The sequence below is a fragment of the Ptiloglossa arizonensis genome, chromosome 13 (assembly GCF_051014685.1).
Source record: "Ptiloglossa arizonensis isolate GNS036 chromosome 13, iyPtiAriz1_principal, whole genome shotgun sequence".
Classification (NCBI taxonomy): Eukaryota; Metazoa; Arthropoda; class Insecta; order Hymenoptera; family Colletidae; genus Ptiloglossa; species Ptiloglossa arizonensis.
In genome coordinates, this window is record NC_135060.1 from 3,754,596 (window position 1) to 3,782,412 (window position 27,817).

The 27,817-nt window shown below is 38.4% G+C and overlaps 3 protein-coding genes across 6 annotated transcripts in view; 2 read left to right on the forward strand and 1 right to left on the reverse strand.

Moving 5' to 3' along the window:
- Positions 1-5,259, forward strand: LOC143153639 (fructose-bisphosphate aldolase). Its single transcript, XM_076325058.1, has 7 exons — positions 1-39; positions 1,220-1,648; positions 1,851-2,167; positions 3,121-3,343; positions 3,540-3,719; positions 3,795-3,965; positions 5,125-5,259. The coding sequence occupies exons 1-7, from the start codon at positions 1-3 to the stop codon at positions 5,143-5,145; spliced, it is 1,380 nt and encodes a 459-aa protein (XP_076181173.1). The 3' UTR covers positions 5,146-5,259.
- Positions 1-12,642, reverse strand: part of LOC143154006 (uncharacterized) — an 82,057-nt gene extending 69,415 nt beyond the window's left edge. The window contains exons 1-2 of the mRNA XM_076325735.1: positions 12,250-12,642; positions 11,829-12,130 (exon numbers count right to left, since the gene is read on the reverse strand). The gene's annotated coding sequence lies outside the window, so the exon portion shown is untranslated. The remainder of the gene's footprint in view (positions 1-11,828; positions 12,131-12,249) is intronic.
- Ald1 (fructose-bisphosphate aldolase) lies at positions 5,156-27,817 on the forward strand. Of its 4 annotated transcripts, none has more exons than XM_076325739.1 (6): positions 5,156-5,308; positions 23,466-23,675; positions 24,211-24,654; positions 25,438-25,791; positions 26,289-26,420; positions 26,604-27,817. In XM_076325739.1, the coding sequence occupies exons 2-5, from the start codon at positions 23,469-23,471 to the stop codon at positions 26,382-26,384; spliced, it is 1,101 nt and encodes a 366-aa protein (XP_076181854.1). In that variant the 5' UTR covers positions 5,156-5,308; positions 23,466-23,468; the 3' UTR covers positions 26,385-26,420; positions 26,604-27,817. The 4 variants fall into 4 exon arrangements, with proteins under 4 accessions (XP_076181854.1, XP_076181857.1, XP_076181856.1 ...); XM_076325741.1 differs by lacking the exon at positions 5,156-5,308 and adding an exon at positions 15,567-16,003; XM_076325742.1 differs by lacking the exon at positions 26,289-26,420 and having other exon boundaries at positions 5,157-5,308.

Sequence of the window (27,817 nt, forward strand, 5' to 3'; positions counted from 1 at the left end):
ATGAGACGATTAGCTAATAGATGTTCTTGCAAAGATAAGGTAAGCTATTAACCTATCATTAAAAAACATTTCTCAAGCAAAACAAAATATGTATAAGAATATTTCTTACTATAAAAAATATGTTAAATCTATGTATAGAATTGATATAAAATTTTCAATTAATAACGGTGATAATATAACAAGAGAATTTTTCACAATAAATTATTTATACGTATCTTTCCGTATAAATGATAAAAGTATAATGTGACAAAAACTCGTATCTTTTGTAAAAACAATAAATACAAATCCATACAACAATTTATAAATTATCGTTGTTTACCACAGTTACATTATCTAAAATTAAAAAAAAACACCAATGATTGAATAGAATAAATATGAGTATAATTTTGTGTGTCGGTTTTGAACTTTATTGCCTTCATGTTAGTTCTCGATAATAGGAATCATAGCGTTTAAAAATTTGCAACAGTCAATATAGTTTATCGAAGAATTGTAAAATCTGCACACCGAATGACCGCTGCGTAAAATTAAATATAACTTGTCCGAGTGCCAGCGCGGTTATTGGCCTTCTCAACTTTACTCATAGTTTTGAGACTGCTACATACTCTACACTTCGTCTATATTATATAAATCCTCTGCTCATAACATTACGTTCAATTAGATCTTTATTTATTTGCTTTGCAAATACATGCATTTTAATTTTTCAAATACCATCAATACGGTCTATATTATCAAACAGGTGCTAAGCTTCAAATTTAATTGTCTTTGTTGTCTTTTTTAAATAAAACATACTTCCGAGGCCTCGTTTTCTTTATTTAAAAGAAACATTATGTTGCGATAACATTCTCACCGCAGTTAGAGAGTTAAAAATGGTGAAAATTAAAATGTCGATTAAAGTGTCATTAAATAACTTTAATTTGATATTATTTTAATGTCGAATAATCGTTTCTCTATTGATAATCTATTGTACTTTTATGTAATTTTTGTTATCCAAATGATACAATAGCTATACAATACTAAGGAATATTTCGATAAAGTTTATTTCAAATGTAAACGTAATTCGTTTGGTATAATATTTATTTGCTCCTTTATATTTATACATAACGAGTTACGTGCACATTGTAGAACTCTAACGGGTCAAAATCAGTCGGCTGCTCAACGCAACTTTCTCTATCATAAATCACCTCGTACAGAATTCCTACTTTTTCCACGCTCTATGCAGCTTACCTCTTTGCGAGATCGAGAACACACGCTTGTAAGCGTTTACTTAGATCGCACGCAGAGGCCAGAAATAGGGCCCTCTGAACGGTTTGGTGGGGATAGCGTCTCAGTGGTCTTCAACGGTCACTTGATTTTGATCTCGGCTATAATTAATGCAACGTTCCTTTCTTCGAGTATCATCGTAATCAACTCTCAATGTCTCCGCGATAACGTTCAGATATTATCGCCGGTGACAAAATACGCGGAGCTGGATCCTGCCCTTTGTTCCGAGTTGGAAAAAATTGTGAACACTATCCTCGTACCTGGAAAAGGGATACTAGCTTGCGACGAGTCCCCAGCGAGTTTACAGAAACGATTCAATGATCTCGGGATCGAAAATACCGAGGAAACGCGACGCGATTATCGACAGATGTTGTTCACCGACGATCAGGTCATTACACTGTAGTTTGAAGTTTTGACAAATTTTGGAATAGAAGAGAACTCGACGCGAACCGAGGCTCGAAATTATCCCCAATAAACGAAGGATCGGAATTACACGAGAAACGTGTCTCGTGAGAAGTGCATTAGGATGCATCCGTGTCATTGTTCAAATGGAAATCTGATCCGCGCGTGTTTGTACTTTCTTAGCGCAGTCCCGACTAACAAAGTACATAAGCAGTGTTATACTGAATCACGAGACAGTTTACCAAAACACTTCGGATGGTGTCAATTTCGTCGAGCTGCTTAGCGAAAGAAATGTCCTGCCCGGTGTCAAGGTCGATGGAGGTTTGGTCGATCTGTTCGGGACGAAAAACGAAAAGACCACGGAAGGCCTGGACAGTTTGCAAGAGAGATGCATACAATACAAACGGTCTGGTTGTCATTTCACGAAATGGAGATGCGTGTACAGGATCTCGGAGACCACGCCGAGTCAACTGGCCATGGCTACGAATGCGAACGTCCTTGCAAGGTTCGGTTTATTTAACAAATTCTATCGGGTTGTTCGGAAAGTCATTTCGTTTGGAGAATATATAATTTGATCAAATGTTTATACACTCTGAAAAAAATCGTGTTTCATTTTCACCGAAAAAAAAAAACGAAATGATTTCTCGAACAACGTAATGCAATAGATTTTACTGTCCAGGGAATAGTGATTTCAAATGTATTTTATTTTTTGATTTTTCAAAGTTGTTTCGAGACTAGTTCTCATCAGAGTGTAGCTATTGTTAAAACTTAATTTCAATGATACGTGGTACAATGATATTAGGATTACACATTGCGAGCAGATATGAAACATATTTTTAAAACTTGTTATTATGTATAGATTATAATGCGGTTAACTTTGAAAAGATCTTCGGTGCTCGGAATATTTTAGAACGAGACGTAATTTGTACCGAGCCTGCGTCGTATGATAGTTTTGAAACAAAACAATAATTAGTAGAAAAACGTACAGCCGAGTAATGTTATTGACGCGAAACTACGCATTTATGTATATATTTCACGAGCTTTTCTCTGTTTGCACTTCGATCTCTTCACCGTTCATTGTGAACCGTGTCATGAAAAAGAAAGCAATGGATTGCGTCATGCGACTGACACACGCATGAATTAAAAGTTTTTAGATGACTCGGCATTATCAATGCGGCACGTAGTATTATTATCGATCTTATCTATAAGATTGTTACTGACTTTATTAATAACTTGCCGTGAATGTATTCCTACAGTGAATCTCTGCTGCTAATTTATTACAATTGAATCAATACATCGGGTCGTTCGGAAAGTCGTTTCTTTTTTCCAAAATGGAGAATACGTATAATTTAATAAAATGTTTACGCACTCTAAAAAAATCTTGTTTCATTTTGACCGAAAAAACGAAACGACTTTCCGAATAACCCAATACATACAGGAATGATTTATTTTGTTAAGATATGCCAGTATATGTCAGAGTGCGCGAATGGTACCCATTATAGAACCAGAGATTCTTAGTGTTGGCAATTATGGAATAAACAGAGCACTGGAGGTTCACGAAGAAGTCATGTCCATCTTGTTTCGTGCCTTAAACGAGCATCGTGTCTACCTTGAGGGCATAATCTTAAAAGCAGCGATGGTATTGTCCGGAATCAAGAGTACCGTTAATTGCACTCCACAGGTACAAAGATTGAACAAGCTCGCTAAATAATTTGAGATACTGTTCCAATTTTAAAAACGGTCGCCAAAAGTTTGCTTCATTGCGAACGCGTCAATGTTTTCTTCCAGCTGTAAACTAATCATGAGTTGTTAAATGTTTCAACGTTGCTTCGAGAGCGATTAATCATATTCTTGATCGTTTAAACGTTCGTTCGTAGATCATTGCAGAATACACGTTAACAGCTATGCAGAGGACAGTGCCACCGGCAGTGCCAGGGATCGTGTTTCTGAGTGGGGGACAATCAGACATAGAATCCGTCGTAAATCTGAACGCCATTTGTTCTTACGATGAGAAAGTACCTTGGAAAATCACTTTCTGTTACGGTCGTGCTATCCAAGTACGATCGATCGTTCAAGATTAACTGGAAATAATTTTCTGCTTTAATTTCTTTATCTTTGATACTTTCACGAAGGACTCGGTAATGAATATTTGGAAAGGGCAACCGAAGAACGTGCCCGAGGCCCAGGCAATGCTACTCGAAAGAGCAAGACTCTGCTCCGAAGCGTCTTCGGGAAAAGCACCAATGAACAAGGCGTGTGCAAACTCTCGAAGGATGGATAATCTACCATCGAGGAATATTTTTGTAAGTCACTTTCGAGCGAGCTATCTTAACTATAATTAACCGAACAACGAACGAGTAACGATTCCTCGACGTTCCTTTCCAAGATTTAATCTCAAGTTGCATCATGAGAATTCTACTTATAATTTTCTATCAAGCGACTCGAATAGTTGGAGCGTAAAATCGTGCTGGTTAATGAGAAACAAGACAAGATATAATATTGATGAGTCTACCTTATCAATGAACTTGTTATGCGAAGATAGAGAGGTTCGAGCGAAAAAAGACATGCATGTTTCGTCACATGCATACGAGTACGTCAACCTTAACAGTGAAAAGTTCCGTCAGTAATTTCGGCGAATGTCGCGCAAGGTGCCCTTGACTGACCCCTAAAACAGAGGTTCTCAATAAAAGGATTCCGTATGGTACGTGCAAGCGGAGACGTGTGCACGGAGATTCGCTCCGCTAGTGGTCGGTATGTCGTCACATCTCTGGACCCCCACCAACCACGAGCTCTTCTTCTTCTTGGTTTCATACGTATGATCGTCAGCACGTGTGCTCCCCAGTGACGTAACAATCGGACGATTAAATTTGTCTTAATCTCTTCTTTCGTCCATCGTTTCAACGAACGTTTGATAGAACCACGAACAAATAAACATAAAATCATCGTAACGACATGTGCAATTTTATCGACGACGCATTTCATTTCTAACATCCTGCGTTATGTTTAGATTGACATTAATGTTTCATTGGGAAAAGGTTTCGAGCAAAGTATTCGTAGAATTTGTCGTATATATAGTTTAATCGGGAATACACTATAAATAATACACATATTATTTATATATTTTGTTAAAAATAATAATAAAACACAACGGAGCTCCATTATTATTATAAATCCAGAGAATATCGTTCGTTGTTAATCGTTGAATATAATTTACTTTCATATTTTACCATTTTGAGCACTTTATATACGGTCCGTTTATTGAGTTAAAGTAACCACAATCTTTGAGAAATTATTCTATACGTAAACAACAATTTCTTCAAAATACAAGTAGCACCTTTTATTTCATTGTTCTCCTGTGCATGTATTTCGTTTCGAAATTTTGAAAATATATTTTTACTTTTTTTTTTATACCCGTGGAGCCTAGTTCTATATTCACATACCTATGCCTCTCGATTGGAGTAGGGAACAGGATGCCGAAGTTGAGAACCTACACGAGGAAGGAGAGTGCGCATGCGCGAGTACCATTCTGGTTTAGACTTTGAAACCGACAAACACCCTAGACTTACCTCAGTCGCTTTCCAACCAGCGAACAGTACAACGTGCTTTGACACGCGTTTCAAGTCAGGAATCAACTCATCGATATTAGGTAAGTTACGTTTGTGTGTATTCTTGAATGAATAGTTCTCTCGAAATCGTAACGAAAAGTGCCACGCGTTTCTGCGAACTCTATCGATCATACCGTGCCGGAAAATCGATGGAGCATGCAGTTACGGATGTTCGACCTACAATGAGATTCGACCTTGACTGACATTTATATGGTCGACACCCATTCTGTTTCCCGTGACTCGAAATAGTGTAAGTTTTCAACGATATTACTGAATAGTATCTTTTTCTCGGGTTAATCATTTGTAAATGTTAATTTTACGGGTAAGTACGTGTTTCACCTTGCATATATTGTAATATATATATATATATATATATATGTAATATATATATATATATATATATATATATATATATATATATATATATATATATATATATGTATATATATATACAGACACACATACAGGTCAAGTTCACTTATCGTATGCAGATGCATGTTTCATGGGTTTTAAACACTAAAGAAATTAATGTTTAATTTAATGACATAAAACAATATTTTACAGCTCTTATATCGGATCTACAGTTGCATTAGATCGTATAAACAAATATTGCTTACTGGTAACTATGCATCAATTATTTTGGTCGAATTCGGATTTTATCATAACGGTAAATACTTCTTGTTTAGTAATGAGTCAAAACGAAGTTTTGTTAAAAATTATTAATTCTAAACGAGGACCGGAAGTATTCACTTTATCTAATAATAGTTTTGTCGCGTGATTCGTTGACATGTGACTTAAAGAGAATGCTCCGAAATGTGAAGTACTTGAATTTCAATGTTCAGAAATAATACCAATGTATAGAAAATTGAGCTTTTCTAAAAATATTTAATCTGCACATCGAAGCATTCTATGTATAATCATATTCACGACTAATGGAGCTAGTTATTAGGATATAAGTCATTCCATATTAATATAACCTTCAAATAATAACGTACGTATACATATGTTATATTAATGAAAATACTCGTGCTCTTTAAATTATTTCAATACATTTCCTTAATATACTAAAAAGGCACAATAAGAACAAAAAATGGCCTCACTTACTAACAACGAGTATAAATATATAAGATTAAATGCAAGCTAATCGTAGAAGTAATTTTCTCTGTGTAAGGTCATCATTCAATTCTAACCGATATTAGATTTATCTATCGTTCCAACTTTTGATGTGTATCATAATATTCATTGTCTTTAATTACTTTACACGGTACGACGCAAATACAAAAACATGTGTCACATACAAATTGCGCAGAATTTTTTTACATCTATATTGATCAATCTTTTTCAATGACATAGGTCTAATTTCGGCATTAAAACAAATATAATCGATATTGCGTAGGTTAGATCGAATTAGATCAGTTGTTTGTAAGCATGGTTCAATCGTAGAGAGAACTTATGCAATCGACACAGGAACCGCTATGCTACGTGACTACGTGCCTAGGATCATTTTGTCAGACGAAAGTATCATGTGTGCGGATAGAGCACGCAATAGTACACGTGTGCGGTAGATGGGGATGCAACTGCACTATACGCACACAACTATAACCGAGTTCATACACTTTTCTTAACTACTTCGTCACACATTCCTTCGTCTCATAAGTAGGAATAAAATTTTGGCGAATTACCAGTTTAGACGTCGGGTTTTACATACGGTTTTGGAGCTCTCTAGTTCTACGAGTTTTACTCGTAATAGAAACTGAATCTTGTATTCCGGTTCATTGACATTTCATTTGGAATTTGCTTAATTTTATTTTAATAACAAATTAGACGAAACATCGAATTGTATTATTATGTTATTGATTCTATTCTTGTTTATCCGATTTACATATTTCTCTAGGAATTTGTTCTAAAATTGTATTTGAGAAAAGTTGATTGGTACAATATTGTACAATCACAGTCCCTAATATGTCGTTAAGCAACTTTCACTCCTCAAATCTATAAGTTGTTTTCACACGAATCTATGAGAATATTTCTTTGACGCGAATGTTTCGTATTAATATTTTAACAGAATGAAATGATATAAAACATTTATTATATATCACAAGTATTATAATTCATTTTATGAACGTTTTAATAAACTACCAGTCTATCAGTAATTGACCATAAGCCAGCAACTGATATTAAATAGAAAAATAAAAAGACAATAAATAAATCCTTGTAATAAAATTTATTATACTACAGTTATTTTATCCACGTACATTTATGATTACGATTGCGATGTTATATTTTAACGTATCATTTTATTCTTCTTAAAGAAAACATTTTGCTGGAATTTCAGTGTTATCTACACTAAGATAATTCTTTTAATGTGTTTAATTTCTCACTCGTTTTATCACGTGCACAGTAAAAATAAAAATACTTTCAAAAAAAAAAAAAAAAAATATATATATATCCCTATAATAGAAAAATCGTGCTTAAATATCGAAAGTATATGTTAACGTGTAATTTTCTAACTTCAATTCTACACAAATTGTGGGAATTAAGTTAACGGAAACCATCGTGCACAGTTTTCAATGAACATCACGTGTCGCGTTAATGTATTCGAGGAATGTATTACATCGCCATTGCGTACTCTGACGTCACATTTTAATAGAACTTCTCACGAATTAAGATCTTCATTTTAGGATTGTTTTCTTTCTTCATCGACGTTCACTGATTATTTTTTTTTTTTTTTTTGTTGAAAACTCGTATAGCGCACTAAGAATGCACCTTGCGAACTGCATTGCGCACTAAGAGTTCACAAGTTACTCCAAACTCCACCGCCAGGTGCGTTCTGCTATGACGTTCACCTATTCTGAATGCCACGGGTCAGATAGAGTTGACGCGGTGGCGCATGCGCGTTTCCATATCCGTTACCGATTAACCGCAGCAGAATTATCTTGGCGTTATTGACCGCCGGCCGACAAGTTAGAGTTGTTGCGCAGATGACTTTTTTAGTGGCTGGGATTAAAGTATTTTCTACTCGTATAAATTTGTCATAAAGTTCCGGAAAGATTATAAATCTTCCGAAATGTATAGTTCAATAATAAATGTTCAACGGTAATTTTTTTCTGCTCCGTGAAAATATACAGAACGATTTTGATCAATTCTATTTTATTCGAGAGAAAATATTCCTAAACGTAAAATACACAACAATAGAGATATTTTATTCGAACAAATAGCTCGCGCAAAGTAAATGAAAATTGTATTATATTGTAGTACGAAGTTAAGCCGAAGAGAAAACTTGGAAATAATTTGTATTCCGTAACTTGGTGAATTAAAGTCTTGAGTTGAAAATAATTCTCAAGAAAATGACTCGTGAATAAGGTTGAAGTTATCGCATCGTATCGGTATTATCTTAAACGCATTCGTATCAATTCTATGATATCGACAATGTATCGAATCCTTTTATTAGAATTTTTATCGAATTTTTACCGAACGTGTACCGAGCAGAATTTGTTCGAGTATGTGTAACTAGAAAATTTCGTGAAATTCAGAGGCTGGAATACGCGTCTGCGCGAACAGATGGTATGACATGAGACCGTTTTCACGTATTGACCGACACAAGACACTGCGTGCATCTATTCTTACGGACGTGTATGTCCTACGACCGCTAAACTACAAATTGCATGGTTTATTATTATTATCACAGTAGTTGTGACTTTCTTAAATTTTTTACCGATCGAATATTGTCTACGGCGCTGTTTATCATAGAAATTATTTATATTTACCTCTTTACCGAACATTATTATTTTAATAAAATATCACACAATTGTAGTAACTTGATGATCGTTGTTTCACGTTTGAAATTTTAGGAGATCGTGGAGGCAGAATTTTCCATTTCTTGTCGAGTATCTGAATATTTATAATCAGCGAGTACGAACGCTTCAAAGATCAACGATAGTCTTTGTTTGTGAGTCAATGTTACGTAATCGGGATGCGAGAAATTGAAACGCGCAATCAAGAACCCAATGCTCAAGAAAATTGATTCAATCCCAGACTATATAGCGAGACAGGGTACGAAAGGTTGCAATATATTTGCCATTACTTTAACATCGTTTTTCAATTTTCGATATGTTCGTTTCACTTTACCATTTCTGAAGTAGAGCTCTTATTGTTGGTATCATATTGTATGTATATAACACCAGTATTACATTTCTATGTGTAATATTCGTTAATAGCAGTAACACATCATACAATAGTGTAGCATAGTGGTGTATTGTATAGTTGTATTATACAATATACACTATAATCCACTATAAAATATTAATATCTCTTTTGACATTTTCGAACAGATCAGTTTATGTAATCGTTTTTGGAAAAGGCTAGAAAATTATTATTACAATTGCAACTGTTAACATTATTACCAATAGAATCAATTTTCTATTTGTAGTATTTCGTTATGGAAATTTGCCCAGTACAAAGTATTTGTAGTAAGACCTACGTAGAGAGCACTTCACAAAGGCCAAAGAGTTCACTTTATATGTAAGAATGAACTTTCGAGTATTCGATAAACCACACTGGTTTGCAAGTCCGCGAAGCGTTACAGAATGTATTTTACTCTATGAAGTTGATATCCACTTCCATTGTGGATAGTTGGGTACAAGATATCGATGGTTTAGACGTCGAGATACAGGTCAATGAATCTCAATTGATAACATAATAGCGGTATGTAAAAAGGTATTTTTCATCGCGAAAACGAGATTGCATGTTCTCGACAGATTCACCATGTGTTCCCTGGTAAACAGGTTTATCGCGTCGTGCCACGATAAATTCAAAAAGTAGGTATTTACATTGCGCAAATTATGTTATCGTCGGAGTGCGATTATGTAAAAGAATCAAAAATACTGGCGTTAAGTTTAGAGTAAATTCGTCTGGCAACGTAAAAGAATCTTGATATTACACGTTTCGGTGTTAAACTTGACACACGGAATTTTTATTAGACGCCAGTGGTAAATGTATTCTCGGAAAAGAACTATACTCGATCTATTTTTATTGCTTCTGTCACGAATGTCTTTCAAGTTTCAACCACAGTTTAAATTTAAGTCGGACATTTTTCTACAATTTAATTAAAAAATTTTTTACATACATTTACAAAAATTTCAAACATATTAAAAAAGATTTTCAATGCAAGTTACGTTAAATTTTATTCCAACATCTCTATATTGCTCTTTTGTGTCCATTGCAAGCACACATTTTTTTTATCATCACGTTCGATGCAATATCAATGATCTCGATTGAATATTTAAACTGTACGGAATAGTACACAGAGACCAAATCGAAGAATAAAACTGTGATTCAATATTTATTCTCCGGTTGAAAAACTTTTACATTCTCGGTGTACAAACCCAATGAAATTGAACGAATGAAAAAAGAAAATTATTCGACAGATTTATAGGTACATTTGACTATTTTCTTGAAGGTCTAATCTTCGTTGTAGCTTATTGAAATGTTTTTCGTGTCTCGAATGATAAACACGAAGCTATCGTGCAATAATTTAATCGGTAATTTTGGGCAACGAATTTACAAGATTGTGGATTGTTTTTTCGAAGTTATTTTCAACGCTTACTAGTATCACTACGTAAAAATCTTCGAAATACGTTAATATATATATAACATGGAGACTGACAATGAGTTAAGTAACTCAATTGCGTCGCGCTAAGATGAACACATTACGTAACTACTGCTTTCATTGACCCACGTAAAATCACGCAACGTGGAAAGTTTGGAGACAGAATAACAATTTGTTCGAGTTGTGAAACATTAAATCTAATTTTTATTTTAAAAATAACCTCCGAAATGTGACTGGAAAAAATTCCGTTGACATTTTGGTTAACGTGAAAATTACGTGCTGCACAATAGTTTGTCTTGATACGATTGTCGTAGTTTAGCGAAATTTGTATCGTATACTTTGCAACAGTTGAAAATACATTCTATTTATGGATGCATGGAAATCACAAGCACCATCAATTCGTCAGCCAATGCCAAGTATGAGGTAATGACGTGCATTTTAAGCGTGAATTGCGTCGCTGTCGAATATTTCGAAAATATTATATCTTTCAAAATCGTTCGGTATATCGATCGGTGGAATATTATTTTTAAAATATTCTCCTCGCGTATTCTTTTAAATGAAATTAATTCCCGATAATTATTTCAAACTGGAACCAGAGCGAAATTGTGAAATTTTTAAAAGATAAATTCACTCCTCCAAGTACGATAAATACAAATCAAATCGTCGAATTTGAAACGATGTATACTTACACGAAAATTATATACAACTTTCACGGTATTTGGATTTAATCAGATTCGTGTTACTCCAAAAAATATAAACGCGTACAGCGTAAGTTTACCAGAGATTGAGATACGCTTCGTTTTAAAATTCAGTTACTGGGCTACGGGTTTTTATTTAAAGAAAGATTAGTTGCAGCTATTCACGAAGCTCCAAGAAAATTCGGCCGTGCGCGGCGAAAGATTTAAATAACGATCCGGAGTTCGATAAATTACGATGATGCACGATCTACTTACGCGGCGTTTTCGACTTCGGGAAGAGAAACTTCCGGCCCCGTGAAATTTTCAGGCCTTCCCGGGCTGCTCGCGAGGAGCTTCTTTATCATTTACGCGGGCCAAAAAGCTTTCACCTACACGCTTCTCCGCCGTATTTCTTCCAAAGCGTGACTTTCATTTCCATGCATTCTTCAAGAGTTTCCTGGGCCGTGCAGGGAGTCGTAAATGTTTTTTCAAATAAAAGGTGGCGTTTTATACGTTAACCGTTCAGACGCGCTCGGAAAAACGTGGATGGTTTAAAGTAGTGGTGCACAACTGCACAGCTAGAGGTTCCAATAAAATAAAATAATATTTCCCGCGGGCAAAGTAGCGGGTAAACACGAATGTCGAACAATATATTGCAATTTAATACGATACAAAATTTCTTTGAAATAATACATACATATTTGTCGGGTTGCCTTCCATTGGATTCTTCGGTTTGAAACAGCACAAGATGGCGAGAATTCGATCTTGGACACAACCTATTTAATGATACTTCGCTTCGATGAAGTTGGAGCAAGTTACACTATATTATTCGAATAATTGTACTCGTTTGTACATCGATAACTAAGAACGAAAGAATCTATTCGATCCATCTTTCTGCTTCGCAACTGTACTCGTTTGGCTCTCATGGTAACTTTCTATCACGGCTGTGCAATTAGTCGAGCAACAAATTTCAATCGGTTAAAGTGTGCAACTATCTCTCTCGCGGAATCAATGTTACTTCTGAAGTTCCTCGAGGTTTTCACATACGGGACCGATATTGTTCATTTTCGTAATCTTAATCACGAATGCTGCTTACACCGTGGCCATTCTGCTACCCTAACTACACGTTTGCGGAAAAAGTATTAGCGTTCCTTACGATATTAGCGTAGCCAAGCCAGTTCGTGCAGAGCGCAGCAAACAGCTGTAATATCATCCGCATAACTATACGTGACTTCAAATTACCTAACCACTACAACTTCCGTCAGCGCTTCCTGCGGTACCTTCATTTGGCTAACGAGCAGCCTAAACGTTCCCTTAATTCTGCACACTGTGTTAAACTTCTTCGAATTATTTACAGAGTTCATCGATCCGGTGAACACTCGCTTCTATTAATCTCCAACTTCTCGACTAATCTGGAACAAGTTCATCCGGTGTTTGCGTCTGGAACGGTTCGTTTGTAATCGGAATCACAGACGTAACGATTTGTCATGCGATGACTCAATACTGGGAGGTGCAATGATAAATCTGTGCACGTATCCACATTTACGAAGAAATTAGAAGACGTAACAACCGAACGTTGAATTAAAATATTTCTAATTATCAAATAGAAAAAATCTGCACCAATTATCATTATTTGTTAGACGATTCCACAATATTTCTGATAACCGAATCGAAAATATTCTTATCGAGTACCATTCTATATTTATTAAACGATAGAATGAAAATTACACGCGATAAGTTGTACCGATTGCAACGATTTATCAACGCAGTCCAATTTGGGCAGCGGTCCAATTTAGACAACTCTACACCGTATCGCAATAAGAAAACTTGTGTTTCCAAGTCGATGTTGTACGGTAAAAGAAATATTTGTCGCTCGATAAATCGGTGGAAAAATTTATTTCAATCGTGAGAGTCGAGGTGAAATTTTTCTATCGTTTCTATCCATTGCACCGGACACGAGAAGAAAAAGTTGAAGAGAAACTATATGTCGCGAACGAGTGGTTCTCTCGCAAGAGTTCGTCGAAGTTACAACCAATTAGAATCCGCTCCTCTACTTAGAGAACAATCCGACTCGTCGTTGACGAGCGTACACTGTAAATCATCAAATTTGCAGTACGATAGATTTTATACCAGCGTCATACTACCGTTCGATACGACCTCGTCAAACGACAGGTTGTACAACAACCCCTTTACACTTACAGTCCAAACAGTTGTATTAACGACAGTTGTGTAACTTATCGTACGATAAATCATTACGTCTGCGGACCGTATAGAGCTTGTTCTCGAAAGGGGGTTCAAAACTTTGCGAGCTCGTAGTACTCGCTAATTACTCTTTTACGCGAGCTCCCCTCTTTTCGTTAACATACTTCTGAAACATTTTGTTTCAGGTTCGCGATAGTCGTGATTGATACTCGACTGAAAAAATTGCATCGAGAAAGGTTGTATAAAAATTGCTCGAATCTCGTAATCTACGAAATCGTTTTATCGATACAGCCATTAATTCCATTTCGACGAATAAAAAATACTCGGTCGATCCTTCCGGAGTAACCGTCGATTTTCTATTCAAAGATTCAAAGATTCTCGACGAGCGCGTTTTCGATACGTCAATAACCGTGGTTTTTCCGATCTCGTATATCATCCGCTAATCTTACGGCAGTATTTACGAACTGTTTCGCGTCACGTTTCTGTATTTCACCCCATACGGTTCCGCTTCGCCGTTATTATCGAGCGTGAGCACGCTATTGTCACTTTCGTGTTGAATTGTATCGATTGGGATTAGTTATCGTTCCGCGTAATTATAGCGGAACGTTTCGATAGAGGGGGCTACTCTACGAGTCGTCGTCGGGGGTGGGACACTTCTGTCGATGCGTTCTATTCAAATAATAGAGCTCGGTTAACGGAGACAAAGAAGCTTTCGAAAGCGCGTCTCGTTCCCATCGTTACCGATTACGAATCCTTGCGAAATTCGGTTTTGCACCGTTCCGCGTAATCCCGGCAACGATCAGAGATTGCTCGAGAGTCGTAAATGGCACGGGCCGCGACGATTGTGTCAGAGGCTGCGACGCGTCGATTATTTATCGACGAGCAACGGGAAAGGGTTAGGTCCGTCCCGGTTCGGGCAGGGCCAGTCGACGACGAAAACTATTTTTCTCGCGCATCGGTGACGCGTTTCACGAGAAAGAGAGACCGATAACGAGGCCCGCGTCTATCCCTTCGATTCGGTCCCGCATTTCTCCCTGCGATCCTCTCGCCGCGTATCCTTTCGAGGACGTAGCAACGCCTATCCAACGGCTTCGCGAAACGTTGCGCGAGAGAAACGGTGATGGAGAGGGAAAAAGAAAGAGAGAGAGAGAGAGACACGGGTCCCACGGTATCTCGTGTGGCGTTGCCGATGTCTCAGGTCACGGATTCAGGGTGCGCAGGGGGATAATACAGGCGTAGCCTCGAGAACGTCTGCGCGTGCTGCATTGCGGCTAGCCCACTCCCTTGTTCCGTGCTGTATGGGCGGCGAGCTGCGAGACAGAGAAGGACGGAAACGGGTTTAGCGGAATGGTGGGGGGAAGCAGGGACGGACGGGGCGCTGTCGGCAGGGGACGAACGAGGAAGGGCGTCGTTCGAGGGAAAGAGAGACGAGTAAATCGAAAGAGAGTCGTCGAGAGAAAGACGAGCGACGGAACGCGAGAACGGGCTAGACAATGACCAAGGGAGTGGATTCGGGAGGAAAGGTAGAACGAGAGGGAAAACGGGAACGAGCGTGGGCGCGAGAAAGACGCCGAGAAAGAAGAGGAGAGAGTCAGGGCGCGCAAGGTAGCGTGGCAGAAGCAAGGCGCGCGCGAGAGAGAGAAAGAGAGAGTGAGAGTGAAGGGGTGAAAGGGAGAGAGGGAGAGTGTAGCGGCTTACCCCCCTGTTTTGCAGTTACGACACTGCACTGCAGCCAGGTACCCCTGCCGCCTCTTGTACGGGGCGAACTGGTCGCGGATAAAGCCAGTCGTCGTCTCGTGCTCGTGCGAGACGCGTACCCCGGCGCTGTTTTCTCTCCGATTAGCCGCAAAGATGTAGTCGTAAGGCAATACGGGGGTTCTCTCTCGGCTGGGACCCTAACACCACCGACGCAGCCGAGAAACGTGTCGCAACGCGGTCCGGTTTACTTTCCCGTCTTCGGTCTTTTATCTCTCTATCTCTCGTATCGGTATTGTTGGTGGTATGAAAACGTGTCGTACTATCATCGCCGTTCACGCGTAAACCAAAATCGGTCCCGGTGGACCGGACACTTCGCGGACTGACTAACACCAAAGGGGACGTATTATTGTCGTTATTATTATTATTATTATTATCGTCATAATATTATTATATTTATTATCGTTGTACGTACGTGTGATCGTAACGCGAGTCGCGAGATCCCAACGTATTTGTTTACGATCGACGCCCGCACCGGATCGTTCGTGGGAAAGGTAAGAGGAGATCAGAGAAGGGGAGTTGTTCCACAACTGATTAATCACGATTCTTTCTTCCGTAAGCTTTTCAGACCGCTACGATATGTATATATATATATACATGCATACGTATATATGCATACATATGCGTATATATTTCTACACATAATCGCCTCTCGCTCGCGCGAAGCAAGCGAGTGGTGCTTCGCGCGTTAGTCCTCGCGAGCGGCTTGTTTCCACCCCTTTTAAGGGGATGTGCAGGTAGGGTCAACGCGATTATGTCTTTAGAACCAGCCACCGTGGGAAGTTGAATCGTTACCCTCGTCTATCTTTATCGGTTAACGTGCTCAACGTTTAATCAAATTATAGCGTAGAAATAAAGCAACGGAAAAATTTCAAAGACGTTCTCCCGTGGAAACAGATGGTTCGTTAATAAACGGGCGTTTCGTCCAAGGCTGTTGGCGAACTTCTCGGTAATGGTTGCTCGACAACCATTGGCGTTATTAAGACACCGTCTGTTCTCGAGAAAGAAAACGTCCCTTAAACTTTCTTACAAAAAAATCCCTTACTCTTTTTTACAAAACGATACACGCGATTCTGGCAATTTTTATTTTTCCAAGAACACAATTTTTGTCCGATGTGGAAGAAAATCAGTCAATTCTTCCTTCACGTATTAACGTATACGATAACGTATTACGCTCCAAAATAAGCAAGGGTAGTTGTTATCGTTCCATACGTTATTTAACGGTGTACTTATTATTTTACAGTATTTTCAGTGACGTTGAAATTTTCACTAGGGTTCATCTACGATAAGCGTTTACCAAAGAATCGGTGAAAAGTCTCGAGCAACGATCATTGCTTCTTCGAAAGTACCGATTATTTTATTCACTCAACACTGTCCTTAGTTTTCTCACTCGTGGGTACGAAATTATTGAAAGTTTCGAATGGTAGCGTTGCTGTTTGCATCGGTTGTTGCAAAATGTCGCGACTCTTCGACGTTCGGTTCGGTGCGTTAAAACCGGTGCACCATTAGCGTCGTCGTATCAATTTAGCAAGTCATTAGCGTCGTCACGATTACCGAGTGCGTGGCGTAGGGGGTGGGTGCCATTATTGGCGTTATTGTGCCCGGAGAAACGGTATCGCGTCTCTGGTTGGTTTACGGTCGACGTGTTGGGTCGGGCTCGACCCATCTCGGGACGAAGACGCTCCGAAAGAGGCAAGGGTAGCAGAGTTGGTCGTCGTGTACCGTTTTATCGATTTCAATTTCCCCGTCCGTGAGATCCAGGCGTTCCTCTTGCTTTTTCCAACCCGCCACGCGGAGTTTTGAAATTAATCGAGAGAAACAGACCTCTCTGGAGAAAGGGGTCTCGTTTCTTAGTTAACGGGGCGTGGAAATGTCGTATAGTATCAAGGGTGCACCCGTTGGACCAGGGATGGTAAAACTTTTTCAAGTGTACGTCAAAAATTAATAAAGGAGAATTCAACGATGTTCCACAACGTACTGGATCAAAGTTTGTTACAAATTTTCGAGTAGTATTTAATTTGCATTTATAAGTACCTCGGTCGTTTGAGTTTATTAATTGTGTAACACGTTTATTAATTTAATGGGAAATCGAAGCTCGAACGACCGGGGATCGAGTTCATTTTAGTCAGTCTTCGTAAGTAAGTTCACTAACAACGAGATTACACGATTTGTTGCGCACTGATTTTATCGAGGCTTCGTATTTAAGTGGATAAAGCATCGAGAAATATTTTACATCTGTACTCAGGTACTTAACGGTCGAAGAGACTTTAAGCGATAAAGATCACAAGTGGTGATCCAGGGGCATCGATTCCAACTGCAACAGACTTTGAAACATCTTGCTTGATTTATACAGAAGATAATATCATACTTTTTTCTTTTGTAATTTGAATCAATCTCTTGTTTCGATGGTGTGAAAGTAAAGTTCAAAAATACTCAAAGATTGTTCTCTACGTAGGGCAAGGAATAGTTCTAAAACGAGTTGTTACATATAAGTAACGATTATTTTGTTTACTCGACGCTATCTTTATTTTTCTTACTCGTGACTACTCGCTCGAACGCGGAATAGCTATTTTGATCTCGAACCGAGACCGATAGGGGTAGCTCTCGTGAATCGATGGGTTGTTTGCACTGTATAAATATAAATAACGGTAGGGAATGAAAAAAAGTTCGTTAAATTCGTTATAAAAATTATCACTCGAAACCGGGAATTACCGTGGACCGTTGCAGGTTCGAGAGAAGATGGAAAAATCGATTTGCGACATCGTGAAATTAGTCGTTAATTGAGATCGTAACGTTGTTACGATAATTTACAAGCTACGTGCTCGCTCGTACCGAATCCTGTTTACGACCGCTGTTGAATGGAGACTTTCATAGTACCCGTTTTATCGATCTTGTAACTCTCGTCTGCATCGTCTACTTTACAGCTATTCCTGCGCGTGCATTCACGCCCAGTGAGTTCCCGCTGGATGAAAAGACGGGATTCTTGGTTAGAAATGAAATTCAAAGTCTGATTGCACAGTTTGTGTTGCAGCGCGAAAAATTATCACGAGCCAAGTAAAACTGTCTCCAATTTTCTATCTTTACCGATTGGCTCGATATGGTCGTTTATATCTAACGGGAGAACAAGAATAGGGCTAATGTCGGTTATTCGATCCATTTTTGTTTTATTCATGAGGTGCAAGTGTAAAGACGAAAATGAATATTTTTGTCAAATTTAGGTGTTCAAATTTAGGTGTACAGATCGCAGTCATTTAATTCGAATACACGAACATATGGTTCTCTTTAATCAAATTGAAGTCCTTTTGGCATCGTTTTATTCGACAAAAGAGTTCCAAGTCCTTCGAATCACCAGTTATTGATTATAATTGGTATCTATTATTTCTTTAAATTGATAACAAAAATGTCAAAAGAATAAATGGAGTCTTTATCGAATGTCTTGGCATTGTTTAAATTTTTAACGATAGAAATAAATAAATACTAGCAGAGTTCTTTTTCTTTAAAGGAAGAAAAATAGATGAACATCGTGTTGGAAGTAATTTGATCAACGTGTACTGTATACCTATTTGGAAGTTTTATTTAGGTAAAATGCTCGCTATTTTTATGCATTTAAGGTTCAAACTTTCTGACGCTCCAAATATACCCTAAAGCCATTCATAAATCGTTTGCAATTTCTGTTGAAACACTCGACTTCGAACGAATTACAAAACCATCTTCGTTCATATAATAATAATACGTTGGTAATATTTCATGTAGAACACTTCTAGAACACTCTGCATAATATGTTACATAAAATGCGTCGCATTTTGATTATCTGACAATACGAAGAATCAATTTATGATAATTCCATCCAAGGTACAGTTAAAACGATTTGCAAGTTATCTTATTACGTAACTTATAATATCGTATTTTGCGCTTTATCTGTCATATTCGAAATTGGTTGAACTTTTATAGATACATGAAGTGTTTATTCATCAATCTCCTAAGGAAAGATGATTGAGCATTATCGTTACACTTCCAAAAATATCCATAATTTGATATCGTTATCACAATTCTTAGCATCGGTTTGATCAAAATATTTAATCCCCCAAAGTTATGACAAATATTCAAATGTATGGAAATTCTACATAATAAAGATACAACTTTGTTTTCACTTTTTGCTATCTTATTAGAAATAATGTTAAACTAATATTCCAGCTTCGTGTTACGAACGTTGGTGATGATTTTTTTTATTTCTATTTCAATTCTTATTTTATAATTGTATAACTTTGTAATAACTACTCCAAAGGTTCTTTCCTGCCACGGTTGATCGTACCTATGAAAAGCTATTTTATTTGGTTTAATTAAGTGAATTATTTTTCGATAGGCATCTGATGCATTGTAACAGAGTTTACCAATATTGTTTTACAGACAGATTCTCCCCCAGATAAAACGGTTTTGTTGCTTTCTATCCTGAAGGTATCTATATCAATAACTATAGGTGATGGTATTTCAACTCTTTTTCTATTTTAATTTGTTTAATTTGATTCCTCGATTGGCTCGTGTTGGTTCAATACCGAGAATCAACTGGAATTTTGTAAGTAATTCTCACTGGAATTGAAGCCTGTTCTTCTTTTTAACAGAATGGTTATCGTTCTGAACTATTTCTCTATTTCTTTTACATTTGTGGTATTCGAATCTGTACATTGAAGAGTTTCAAGGCTCTGTGTTGGTATAAGTTCTATTTCAGGTAATCGTCGCCCCGATCGATCGTTGTTGGTGTTAGTAATATCGGAAACAGTCGTGTATATAAATCCAGTACAAGTGTGAGTGACTCTGTACCATTGTGTATCGACTGTCCATGGTATCGTAATAAAGGTCTATTAACGCCTATGCTATTGGTGGCGGTGGTGACTATTAGAGAAGGACTTTCGCTCCTTTATTGCATTTTAGTAATCAATTACTGTCGGTACTGCCTTTGTGCGTTTAGTACGTGTCTACGATAATTGAATTTCGCACTCTCGTTATCCATTCGCTTATGTTTACACGTATATGCTTGTTTGGTCTCTTAAATGAAATATTTCTGGTAACTTTTTTGAAATAGTGGATCACATTTCACCGAGAAGTTGCAACGGATAAATTTATTCTAACGATCTGTCGTTGTTAACATTTTGTCATTGTATTTGACAAGACTTCTAAATACTTCACACTACTTATTTACCTTAATAAGAAACACGTATATATAAAAATACACACACTCGTTCGCACACTCGCGAATTTAATCTCTTCGATTACTTGGCGAAGATAAACAGCGAAAATTGATACCTTGGTCTAGAAGTATCGTGTGCAGTTAAACGACTATCGAGTTAATAGTTGCGTTCTAAGTTTTACATTTTATTCCACGTCTGTCGCGTGCACTAATTTCGCTACCACGGCAATAATTCCATATTGGGGTGGATGCACGTATCGTGTTAAGCCTTTTTGTGCTCGGACGGGCTGTCGAGTTCCCATAAAGTCGGAAAGTTATCAAGGAGCTTACCCCGTGAGATTTCTTTATCGGCGGCCACCTATGTACGTGTCTGTTCACGACGTTCTTTTACAACTTCCCTTTTTCGCGTGTACCCTCCTAAATTCATTCTTTGGACGCTATCCCTCTGGATTGAGATTAATGCCGCTACATACCACGCGTTACGTTGTAGTGGAGATTAACGGGCTCCATTTTCCATTGGAGTGTCGCGCGAACATTACCGATAAAGACAGAACCTGCGACGCATTTTTCTGGGCAATAGCATCGGGTGCATCGAGTAAGTATTATCAACGATTGGAAGTCCAATTTATCGACGAGGTCTGAGATACTGTCTGGTTATCGTAATTATAAACGTAAATGCAGACGTCAGTTTCAATTTTCGTTCCCTCGAGAGATCGATACAACTGTTTCTTATACCGTAGAAAGAGTTACTCGTTGAACAAAAGGGAACCAGAGAATTAGGTGTAATTACATATTTTTGGAAGATGTATCGCGCGCATGGCGTTAAAAAATAATTAATAATTGAAATATACGAACGAGGATGAACGAGCAATCCATGTAAATTGTCAAAATATTTTGTACGAGTTGACGAGTTACCGAATTGTTCGATTGTCGATAATTGTTAATTATTGCCATTGGATAACTGGAATTTGTGAAATCGATTTCGCGAACTATCGAATCCGATTTACTTTTACGAAAGGTTAAATTAATTACATTCTTGACACCGTGTATTTGTTATATTACAACTCTCTAATTGAGAAAGGAACAATGCAAAAGGCGTAACGAATACGCGTTTGTTTTGCAAACCTTTTGGGAAAGAATTCAGTTCCAAAGAATGGGTCTCTTTTTCAAATGTTTACTCGTACGTCAACTGCATGCATGTAACTACAAAGTAGGTGCAGTATTCGCGTTAACGAGCTACAAATTTTACGTAATTAAAGCGAAAGCAATTATTATTCAACCATTGTATTCATCGTTTCGTAATCCACCGAAAGGACAACAGTTCTACGTGAATAACTGAATGTAATTTTCGAGTTCTTTAGAAATTTTCTATTGTTTCGTCGAGTGTTTCACAGAGATCGGTAATGCAAATATTAACGACAATTTGTCCTCCAACGTGTACAATTCAGTCTGGCGATTGTAACTCGAGCGTTTGAATCGTAGCTCGAATTATATTCGACGAGATTTATTACTCGTTTTATTCGATCAGTGTCTATACGAGACAAGTGGAACGAGAGTTTTCGTTCGTTACAAAATGTCTGCCATAGTGGACGCAGAATGGAACCATTTGCGATCAGAGACCAAACCGATCGACTCTGCTGTTTGTAAATTTCTCAATTTTAAATTATTGGGTTGTTCGGAAAGTCAGTTCGTCTTTTTTTTTTGTGAATATGAAACACGATTTCTTTTAGAGTGTATGAACACTTTATTAAATTATAGATTCTCCATTTTGGGAAACGAAACGAACAACCCAATAAAATAATGTTACAAATTAAAAAGATATTTTCTTTTCTCCCGTCTTTAGCGAAATTTTCAGCAACAACTACTTGCCCTACTTTACTTTATTTCACGAAGTCGACCAGTAATTTTCCGAGGGGCTGAGTTATTAATCCGTAATTATAAACTTGGTCGATCAGCTTCAAAGATCGGGCAAATTGTGGCTCTCGTGGGTTTCGCGTCTTAATATAACTATAAATGATGTATGGTACATCGACGACCCTCGTGTCGCATTAGTTACGAATATAGCGACCTGTTAGCACGGTGTCAAAGTGCTGGAACGAATGAACGCGGAGAAATGGGTCAGACTAACATTTTCTTTTTATGAAATATTGACGTTGATGGGGGACTGACTGTGAAATTCAATTACGTCGCGGAAGCCTTAGCGGACATTTGATATTTCATGTGCACAATGCCTCTGACGCTTCGAAAGACTCGCCTTAAAAGGGATGAAAGCGTCGCGAGGTCTTTGCTCCTGAAATTGTGCTGTCTCGTTACACGTATTCGATAAATAACGCGCGAGAAGCGACAAAAACCTAGCTGTCCCGTATTACCGATATCTTCGTTTAATATTCCCAACGCAAATATTTTCCATCCTTGAAACAACACGATGTACATCGAGCGATCAGTTTCGATGATCAGCGAATTGAGAGGACTCGAAGCGTTATTGAAACGATTAGAAGAATTTTAACATTGCACTCGAGAAAGTGTGAATAATTACACTCGAGAGCCTCTTCGTTAATCGCTCCGTGGTAATTTATCGGGCTATTGATTTTATTCGAAAAAGATTAGCGTGCCCTCGCGAATGAAAACTTGTTCTCTTTTAACGAATATTCTTTTACAAGGTATTGCGACTCGTTCGTGGCACTTTTCGAACGCGACTCGAGTGGATATATTTAGATACGCGTTCGCTTCTTTCCGACGCGGTTATTTATAATTTTGAATATCTTCTGTAGAAAATGGTCGCGGAAAAGTACGACAAGCTCGAGCCTGAGCTGAAAGAAGAATTGAGAACGATCGCCCAACAGATCGTTGCACCAGGAAAGGGAATCCTTGCTGCTGATGAATCGACGGCAACGATCGGCAAACGTCTTAAGGATATCAACGTTGAGAACACCGAGGATAATCGTAGAGCGTACAGACAGCTCCTCTTCACAACAGCGAAGGTACTACTTCGAACGGAGTCGAGTAGTGTTCGAATAAATATTCGAATAAATATTCCAATAAATTTTCTTGAAATTTACGAATAAAGTACACGGTATACCGTACCACTTTTTTTTTAAATCAGACATCGCGTGCGAGATCTCGATTAGTTTCTCGAAAGAATCTTTATTCTTGTTCGTATGCACTGGGTAATCACTGGGTCGATATTAGACTCGCGAAGATAGATTATATCTCGGTAGTTAACTTCTAACATAGTCGTTGGTAACGTGATTGATCACTTTACTCGAGTATTCGAGACTCGTGTAAAATAAAACGCGGTTCCAATCGGTATTTTTAAATATCTTTTCATCGTAATCTAGTTCAACGTAACGCTAAATATACGAGAGACGTTCGATTCGGACCGTGTTCGTAATTATGGCTTTATAGAGTTAGTTAAACAGTTGGTCAGCTCGATGTACCTTTGCAAGTTAATCAAAGAACCCATTTTTCGTTGGTTCATCCTCTCGACTGAATTTGTTTCTTTTCTCTCTCGCGAAGGATGTCATCAGCCAGCACATCTCCGGAGTGATTCTGTTCCACGAGACTCTGTACCAGAAGGCCGAGGACGGTACGCCATTCGTCGAGCTGTTGAAACAACGTGGCATCCTCCCTGGAATCAAGGTCGACAAGGGTGTCGTGCCACTTTTCGGCACCAACGACGAGTGCACCACCCAGGGTCTCGACGATCTTCAGGCTCGTTGCATCCAGTACAAGAAGGACGGCTGCCAATTCGCCAAGTGGAGGTGCGTGTTGAAGATCAAGAAGGACACACCGAGCAAGTTGGCCATCTTGGAGAACGCTAACGTCTTGGCTCGCTACGCTTCCATCTGCCAGAGCGCCAGGATCGTGCCGATCGTCGAGCCTGAAATCTTGCCCGATGGCGATCACGATCTTGCGCGTTGCCAACAGGTCACGGAGGAAGTTCTCTCCGCCGTTTACAAGGTAAGAACTAATCGCTTCTCTTCGCAGTTCTCTTCGTTTCCAGATCGCACGATTTCGCGTTATTTCGATATACACATCGTGGGACTAGAATTTTATGCCATCGGTTAGCTGCACTGGATCGTTTTTAAATAAATGTCTCTCGAAAACGAAACCTTCGATACAATTTTATCATTTTATATTGTCTTCTTATTCCGAGTTATAGAATTTCCCCGACCCCGTTTGTACCCACGGTGCATAAATTAGCGATAAGTATTAGTACATAGTATCTCTTTTAAATCTCGAGAGCAACTTCAAACCGTTCGTTGGTTATCTCGCCGACACAGCTGCCGATCTCCACTTATGGACGTACTCGGTTTAGTATTAGTAGTGCATAATAAATCATTATCGCACGTAGAACGGTATTATTAGGTTTTTGTCGCGTACGTTATCGATCTGATAACGGAGTGCTCCGAAACGAACGGTACGATCGAGAAGGGAGTGATTCGGCGCATATAAATAAATTGAAATCCACGTGAAAAGATTATAGTTTGCGTTTTTGATTAATTATTGCATTTAGAATTGCTTGCTTCCCGGTCGTGGTACTCGTTACGGAAGAATCGACATTTTTACATTTCTCGATAGAATTCTAGAGTCCGTATATTATGGAGTATAAATCCAGTGTCAAGGAGAACTCTGTACAAATTAGCCTATCGAGATTTTTACATTTCTTGACGAAAATCTAGAATTTTCCAATTCCAAATTCGTCGAGGAAAGATACAACGAAAAGATTGTTTGTTTTTCCAGGCACTCGCCGACCATCACGTGTATCTCGAGGGAACCCTCCTGAAACCGAACATGGTAACAGCAGGTCAGAGCTGCCCGACCAAGGCAACTCCTCAGGAGATCGCTGGTGCCACTGTCACCGCTTTGTTGCGCACTGTGCCACCTGCAGTGCCCGGTATCACCTTCCTCAGCGGTGGACAGTCCGAGGAGGAAGCATCCGTGAACTTGGACGCCATCAACAAGTACCCGTTGAAGAAACCTTGGGCATTGACATTCAGCTACGGACGTGCTCTTCAAGCTTCTGTCCTCCGGGCATGGGCTGGCAAGAAGGAACAGGTCGCTGCTGGTCAGGAGGAACTCATCAAGAGGGCCAAGGTAACATTCGGGCTAAGTTTTTTCACGTTTTACTTTTATGTTTTTCGTCCACTACCAAGTAAAGTAACATTTCTCATTATGTTCGATTAACTTAATTTTTCTTCTATTTACTTCGACGCGTTAATTCCCGTTCAAATGTTTTCTCTTCTTATTCGTACCAATCATTATGCATCGCACCTTCTTTTGCACACGTTTACCGTAATTATTTCGCGTGATTTGTGTTTATTGTCACTAACTATTCTCTCTCTTTACTTGTTTCGCATCTTCTCTTGTCCTTCCATACTCGAAAACATTCTTATCGTTCTTATCACTTTACAGTATCGCTTAATCGCGTACACATTGTATTATACAAACCGTATCTAATTTATTCTATCGTTCGTTTACCCATTTTTCAGGTCATGGTATTTCTACCTTCACTTTTTTCTTAATTTTGATGTGTTTCTTTTAACGCCTGTACTCTTTTTTTTTGCATGTGTATATCCTGTGTACTTGTTTAGGCAAACAGTGTAGCTAGCCAAGGCAAATACGTTGCTGGTAGCATTGTTAGCAAAGCTGCTACTACTTCTCTGTACACGAAATCTCATGCCTACTAAACTCTTACTTTTCTTTCCGTGAGATACGTTTTCATAGTAAGTATCATAGCCTGTGAATTTTTTATTTGTGTTTCACTCTTTTACCTTATTCGTAAATACTAATAACATCGCGTAGATTAATCGTTATTACTGTCGATTATTGTCGACGATCGGTTCTTAAATTCGATCACGATTTAAGATGGTAACGGTGGACGCTGACACAAATTTCCCCTTTTATAGGCCAACAGCGAATCGGCACTTGGCAAGTACGCTGGAGGTGTGACAGGAGCAGCTGGCAACGCCGCGCTCTTCGTTGCAAACCACGCGTATTAAACGTAGTCTCTAGAACATCGTTAAGGATTTTCGTTAGACACTAGATCGTTCGCCGAACATCATCAAAGTCGATCACCGTTTGCCGGCATGGAAAGCATCATCACCGATAGAGAAGACAGAAAACGAACGAAAACTCTTGAAACGCCTCGACACGCGAGCAGCGCGGCCTCTAGTATAATTTTTACGTTTAAATTGTGAATGGAAATCAATCGAATTTTAACCCTGTCGCGTACAATTGGTATTTCTATGTAATTTTAACACACGTGTTTTTAACGCTTTTAGCGGTATACACGGAAGCCGAGATCGCTGCGTATCGATGCGAGATAAAGTTGTACACTCTCAGGCTCGTGTAACATCGATAGATGGCGCTGTCGACCACGATCAATTCTCATCGCTGCACCGTTTCGAAACGAGACGAGTGGGTGCGAACGATTTATTCCTCTTTCATACTTTTACACTTTCCAGTTTTATCCTCCTGCGCTGTCCTTCGACTGCTTCCCTCACTTTCATCCTCGCCCCTGTATTCGGTTTCTCTAGAATCGCGAAACACAATGGAAAGTGTTCAACGTATGTTCCATCGCGGTGTCGTTCGTTCCCGGTTCGTTTTGAAACGAGAATCACACGAAGAACTTCGCGAATACCGAGAGAACGTGGTCAACACGCGCCTAAGAGCCTACCTGGGCGAAGTTGATCGTGACGAAAAAAAAAAAAAATGCTTAACTCTGATCGTGAACAGATTTCGCGACATTCGAATTACACACGCGTTATTATATTCTGTAATACTACGATAAAAAGCAGATATATTATATATATATATAAATAAAAAAAAAATATATATATATATAAATATATATATAAATTGTCAATGTCGTTATGATATTCTACGTGTAAAAGAAAAATACAAAAAAAAGGATGAAAAAACAAAGTAAAACCATATTAAATGTTGTTTGTTAGAGAATGAGTCGAATATTACGAAGTCGTAAAATTATGTCATCTACTTATACAATATGTGTATCTTATATAGATATTTAAGTAACGTATTGAAAAGTATCTCGTACATCGATGTTATATCTAATATTTTCATTGCAATCTAGGTCACCAAATACACTGTGGAGGGTAAA